This window comes from Macadamia integrifolia, chromosome 9, assembly GCF_013358625.1.
Source record: "Macadamia integrifolia cultivar HAES 741 chromosome 9, SCU_Mint_v3, whole genome shotgun sequence".
NCBI classification, from domain to species: Eukaryota; Viridiplantae; Streptophyta; class Magnoliopsida; order Proteales; family Proteaceae; genus Macadamia; species Macadamia integrifolia.
Window position 1 is genome coordinate 31,329,164 of NC_056565.1, and position 6,609 is coordinate 31,335,772.

General features: G+C 37.6%; 1 protein-coding gene across 2 annotated transcripts; it reads right to left on the reverse strand.

Annotated features, from left to right (window-relative positions):
* Positions 1 to 663: 663 nt before the first annotated feature.
* On the reverse strand, positions 664 to 2,104 carry LOC122088109 (zinc finger BED domain-containing protein RICESLEEPER 4-like). 2 transcript variants are annotated; one of them, XR_006142979.1, is made up of 4 exons: positions 1,557 to 2,104; positions 1,128 to 1,449; positions 845 to 1,003; positions 664 to 753 (listed from the first exon to the last, which is right to left on the reverse strand). XR_006142979.1 is itself a non-coding variant. In XM_042657267.1 (2 exons), the coding sequence occupies exons 1-2, from the start codon at positions 1,695 to 1,697 to the stop codon at positions 1,243 to 1,245; spliced, it is 348 nt and encodes a 115-aa protein (XP_042513201.1). In that variant the 5' UTR covers positions 1,698 to 2,104; the 3' UTR covers positions 1,050 to 1,242. The 2 variants fall into 2 exon arrangements, 1 of the variants encoding a protein (XP_042513201.1); XM_042657267.1 differs by lacking the exons at positions 664 to 753; positions 845 to 1,003 and having other exon boundaries at positions 1,050 to 1,449.
* Between the last annotated feature and the right edge of the window lie 4,505 nt (positions 2,105 to 6,609).

Genomic DNA, 6,609 nt, shown 5'->3' on the forward strand with positions numbered 1-6,609 from the left:
CGGGACTTTCTACCGGTCGACCAGCTATGGTTTCAAATAGTTTTGATTAATCAGATGGAAGTACCGGTCGACCGGCTATGGTCTCAGACAGTTCCGATTGACCGGGGATTCCAACCGATCGATCGCCAACATGACATACTCTGTTTTGACAGAATGCTGTCATACTGACCAGTTGTCAGTGTTTTGACCATAACCTTTTGGTCCGACCTCAGATTGATCTGAGATCAGTTGCGTTGAAATCAAAACTCAATTTCCTACAACTTCTATGAAGGTTTCATCTCCTGATACTAATTTTAAAATTCCCTAAAATACCCTTGAGTCAGGTTAATGTAGTTAAGTGATTTTCACAGAATTTCACTAGAATAGATTTTTCCTAATATGTTCCTCACCACTTAGAGACTTTCCATACTTGGTCAAGGTATGCTCTATGGTCATTCTGGTATGATGCAATGCACATGCATGTGGTGAATGCATGTATATATGTGGAAGTTAAAGATGTATGTTTGTTTGTTAACACCAAAACATAGCAATGAGTGTGGACATGTTTCCCAACACAAGCATCTCATAATTAAAATATTTAGAATCATAAAAAGTCCTAAATCCTTATCCAAGCATCCTACAATTAAAATATTTAGAAATATCACAAAAAATCTTAAATTCGTATTCAAACATCCCCAAAGTTAAATATTTAGTTACATGACTCAAAATTATCCTGATTTCGTCCAATCTGGAGTGCTTCAACATCAATCCCACCTAATAGAAAATAGATGAAGCATAAACATTAGTAAATGTAAAGATAAAAGATAGCGAATATGTCATAATCAAAGAACAAGAATGATATTACCCATGGAATTTCACCTAACAGATTAAACATTAGCTACAGTAGAGGCATTAGAAGATCTTTGTGTAGGTTCTCTTGTAATATTAGTATCACCACTCACATCCAAAGACAACACATTGCCCAAAGCATTAGCCAAATCACTGGCATCATCAACCGGTTCAACTTTAAAAGTGTACAAAATGAAGAAGAGGACATGTAAGATATTAAGATTATGACAAAAAAAAATGCGATGAAGCAACATTTGTTTAACGGATGAAAAATGTATATTTACATAGTTTGAAATTACCTCTAAAGTCTACTCCGAACATCCAATCTCGAAGGCAAATCAACGCTTCAGCATTTGTAGGCAATAGCTTACTTCTGTATTTGTCAATAACTCTACCTCCAGCACTAAAAGTTGATTAAGAAGCAACAGTTGATACCGGAATAGCCAATACATCCCATGCCATCCGAGAAAGATCACGATACTTTGCTCCTTGTGACATCCAAAAGGCCAATACATCATAATGCTTGATCGGATCTTTAATCATTGGCTCTTCTAGATATAAATCTAATTCGGATTTATCTTGTATTACAGTAGTAGTAGAACTCTCATACATGGATAGCTCCTACAAAACAAAATAATCAAAATGAATAATGTAATATATTAAATTAAAATATATGTTTTAAATAACCAAAAAAATAAAAACAAAAAGAAAAACATAATGATTTATACCTCCCAATCTAAAACATCTCCAATTGTATTGTCCTCAATAGCATGTGATTGTAAACCCCTCTCTTCCTCAGTTATCTCCATGCACCGGTACTCTTCAAAGAGTCGTGCTAAGGTCAATTTCACAAGGTTAAACTTTTCCATTGCTGTTGAATCCAAACTGTATATCTTATCAAAAGCATACCTAATAAAGATTAGCTTGTAACGAGGATCAAATACAACAGCAATAGCTAAAATGATGCTATATGAGTCCTAATACTTATCAAACTTCTTTTTCATTTCTTGTGCCATCTTTTTCACATAGTCTTCTCCCTGATTTATCATTTTCAACAAAGACAAATGTATTTTCCATACATTATGAAAATACAAATTTGTTGTTGGGTACTTTGACCCAGACAATAATTCAGTAATGTCATTAAAAGGCTTCAAAAAGGAACATAAGTGTTCAATCTTTTTCCAATCCTCATTGCTTTGACACACTTTAAAGTTTTTATCCACCAACTCTAGTTGTTGAAATGCAATCTGATAGACGATGGCAGAATCAAGCATGTGATAAGTCGAGTTCCACCTTGTGGAAACATCTCCATGCAACCCTTTCTGACTTTGTATATCCAATTGTTTGCAGCATTCAAGAAACTTTACTTTCCTTGCTTGAGATGCCTTCACATATGCTACACTCGATCGAACAAAATGTACAGATTCATCAATGCACTTCAAACCATCTTTTACAATTAGGTTCAATATATGAGCACAACATCTGTTGTGAAAAAACTCACCACTACACAGCAATGCCTTCTTTAATACCAAACTTTTTTTCAAGTGCTTAATAAAACAAAGGTTAGCACCGGCATTATCTAATGTAATAGAGAACAATTTCTTCTCAATGTCCCAATCCAACAACATATTTGAAGCAATTTCACATATATTAGCTCCTGTGTGTGGGGGTGGCATAATACAAAATTTCAATAATTTTTTATGTAGTACCCATTCTGTGTCAATATAATGACAAGTGAGAGAAATATAGGAGTCAGTGGTTACAGAAGTCCACAAATCAGTAATCAATGACATTCTACCATTGAAGGAACTCAAAAAATCCTTAATCCTCTTACTTTCTCTAGTATGCAACCTCAAGATATCAGCAATTTGGGTATTCCTACTAATATGACTAAATTGTGTGTAAAGATAAGAAATCAAAGCCCTAAACTCTTCATACTTGACAAATACCAAGGGCAACTCATGTCTGACAATAAGTGTGGTAATCATATCTCGAACTACATCTGCATCAATCCTCTTAGTTTTCAGTGCCATATTCCCATCACCTCCACCCAATAACATTTGAGCAACATCCTTATTGTTACATTTGAGGCAAGACTTAAGATGTTTCTTGAAACTGCTAGTGCCATTGATAGATGAGTCAGCCAGATATATATTCCCACAAGCTTTGCATTGTGCTCTCTGTCTTCCATCGGGATTTTTGTCTTTAGGGATATTAATAAACTCTTTCCAAACTATGGAAGTTTTTCTCCTATTTCTTGGTAAAGTACTAACTGTAGCAGATGAAACAACTGGTCCAGTATTATGATTAGATGCAGTTCTTGAACTAGACGGACTAAAACCATTCCCTCTGTTTACTTCATTAATAGACATCTGAACTTCTTGATCTTTTTGATTTGACATTATGCAATTCAACTGAATAAAACAACAATAGACTGCAAAATAATAAATATAGATTGAATCTCCCTCAAAATAAAACAATATTGTTCAAATTCACGTTAATAAGACTTAACATTTATTCAGCAAAAAATAAATCAATAATAAAGATTTGTAAGAGTTTAACATTTGCTTGATGATCTGTAACAAATATAATAAGCAAGCATTCCACACTGAAAGAAAATTGGAATCCATGGTCAAACAAGAATATTTGTTACTTAAAAGGAAAACATAAATAATTAAATAAAAGAACAAACATTTTGGAACTCGAATGCAGCAGCAAGGAGCAGAGAGGTTAGTAGGTTTTAATTTCTTTCCCTTCTTCTCCTTTTCCTATTTCACTTGGAGTATGGTGTTTCACTGGAGAAGGGACCTTTCGACAAAAGGACAGCAGACTTCCTATGGATGATGATCTTTGGAGCACTTTCCCTACTGGTAAATCCAAACACATTGCGTAATCATCTGAGTTTCATTACTGTAGGTTATGACTGTTTCTTTCACTCATAGGGCAATGACCAGAGTAACCAAGACTAGCCCATGTTGCAGGTGCTTGCTGCTGTTCCACTTCTGTGGTCTCCCTTCAGGGGAATTTCTTTGGTCTTTATGCTTGTATATGTTTGGAGCCAGGAGTTCCCAAACGTGCGAATTAGCATGGTATTGTGACATTGAAGGTATGTTATCCCCTACCATATTCACTTAAAATCAGCAATCTAAACAATCTGATTGATATAATCTTTGCTGATGAGCAAGTAAGCAGAACCACAAGATGAACCCTTCCATTCTCTAGTTTTTCAATCTAGAAGATGGCAACCTAACCTAATGTAGTTAGTTAGCTTCCCCTTTCAAATTTGTATCGTAATGGTGGGAGGACATCTCTCATTGCCCTTCCCATGAACATGACAGATGAGTACTTAGTTGTGAAACAGGACTTAGCTTCAGTACTTCATTCTATTTTTTTTAACACTCATTGAAATCCTTTAGACTAAACTCTTGGACGGAGTCCATAACCCTCTCTCTCGAGTCTCGACTCTCGACGCAAGCAATAGGTGCAGATACACCCTGAGAAAAACCCTGGACGATGGGACAGAACTCAATAGGCGGCGGCGGCAGGAGATCAAGATTGGGTCCAGAGAGGTTAGTCGATCTTTTCATTTAAGCAATATCGGTTTTATATAGATACAAAAACAGCAAAATCAAGGAATAGGGTAATGAAAATGGAAGATCCAAGTAGAAACGTACCTAGAAATGAAGGCGACTGGCGAATCGACGACAACGGAGAATGGAGAACCACAGCGGGGGTCGCAGCGCAGTCGCCATAGTGTCAAAGAAAGACTCAAAGAGGAAGGTCGAAGACCGACTTGGGCATGGCCACTGGCGAATCGGTGACAACAGAGAATGGAGAACCACATCGGTGGTCGCGGCGCAGTCGCCGTAGTGTCAAAGGAAGACTCGAAGAGGAAGGTTGAAGACCGACTTGGGCTTGGTGAGTGGCGAATCGACGACAACGGAGAATAACCACAGTGGCGGTCACGGCGTAGTCGCCGCAGTGTTAAACGAAGACTCGACGAAGAGGAAGGTTGAAGACCGAGGGAGGGTTTTTGGTTTCTTTATTTATTTTTTACTTTTAAGTTTTAACTCTTTCATTTTTCATATGACCATATGGGGGTAAAATAGGTATCTTACAACCGGGTCGGGCTAGGCCGGTGCAAAATAGATCGGTCTCGATCGGGTATTAATTGGTTGGTCTCGGTCAGGTGCCCGACGGTCCAAGTATCAGGACTGAGACCGACCGTTTATAAACTGGTCGGGCTCAAGCCCGACACGTTTAATAAACAGGCCGGGTCGGGCTGGGCTATAAACGATCGGTTCTGGTCGGTTTCGTCGGGTCGGGCCACGAATTGACACCCCTAAGATCACATAATAGATCGAGGATGCAATTGATTGTGGATAGGTCCTCAGTAGTGGCTTTGCAGAAAATGAAGGTATCATCCACAAAAGAAAAAAAAGATGGGAAATTTCAGGTGCATACCTGGAGATTTTGATACCTTTGAAAAAATTACGTTCCCTGTACGCAGATAAAAGTCTGGGCAGGCCTTCCATTGCCACATTGGTTTTGGATGAAAGGTGTGAGGGGTATATAAGAAAGATTGTTTCTTAAGGGTGCAAGCCCTTTGGAGAGAACTCTCCCTTGTCATGGTGCTTTTGAATCGTGCACGCACAGGTGCTGAGCCGTGCCGAATCGGCCGTGGCCGATGTTGGGGTACGGGCATGGGTATCAAGAGATGTATCTTTTTACACCATATTCAAATTTGAATTTTTGAATTTCAAATTCCATAAAAGAACCCATTCACCCATGTGTATACATGAAAGTACCCATACATGCCTATACATTAGATTCATACACCCTTTGGAATTAGAGATGCACCTGTATACGTACAAACATGTACTTGTACGTATACAAACACCTTCTCCTCTATAATAAAAGAAGTCCAAAACGCGAATGCTTTCTATTAACGTTTGGAATCCTCTCTGTTGTGTGAAAGTCTCTGTCAACATTATTTACTTAGTTTCTACAAATAATTAGCCTCTATTTTCCCAAAAACACTATTTTCTACCTTTCGTACACAGTATAAATATTGAGTATAACCTTCGTTCTTCCCTATTGCAACCACTTATTGGAGTTGACCTTAAGTGATTGGAGAGTTGCTTTATCTTGGAGGTGAGGACTTGTGGTCAACCCGATGCATACAAATACGAGGCATTCAAATACCTTAAGGAGAGTATTTTAATACGACTCTACATATTTAGGAGGTCTTCTGTTTACATTTCTGCGTAATTATTGCAATCTGTAAATGATACTGTCCTTCTTTATTTAATAACATTTATTAAGTGTTTTTCAATGTCGTATACCTATTGCCTAAATTTTGTTTCTTACATAATCTCCAGTATGGAATAGCGAAGGAGGCTTGCCAACATTAGTTTTATTTCCAACAAACCGTTCCATACCTCAGGGCCAAAAGTATCAGTCTCCTTTCTTAATACCTGCCAATGAATTGTAAGCATGAGAGCACCCTGTGGCAACGGGCCACCATAGGCCCATGGGCGCCCATAGACTTAAAGCATTGGGCTAAGTTAGATCAATTTTTAGAACTTTCTAAACCATAAGAAAAGTCATTTTTGATGGTGGTAAAAAAGTGTCTCCAAAAATATATATTTGTTGTCAAAGATAAGGGTCACAAAAATTTTATCCATCGCCGATCCGTAGCCCATAATGCATTATTAGGCGAGGCGACACTTTTTTTTTACTGTCATATTAAGTTATATTTTTAGCGACAGTTTTTTTTTT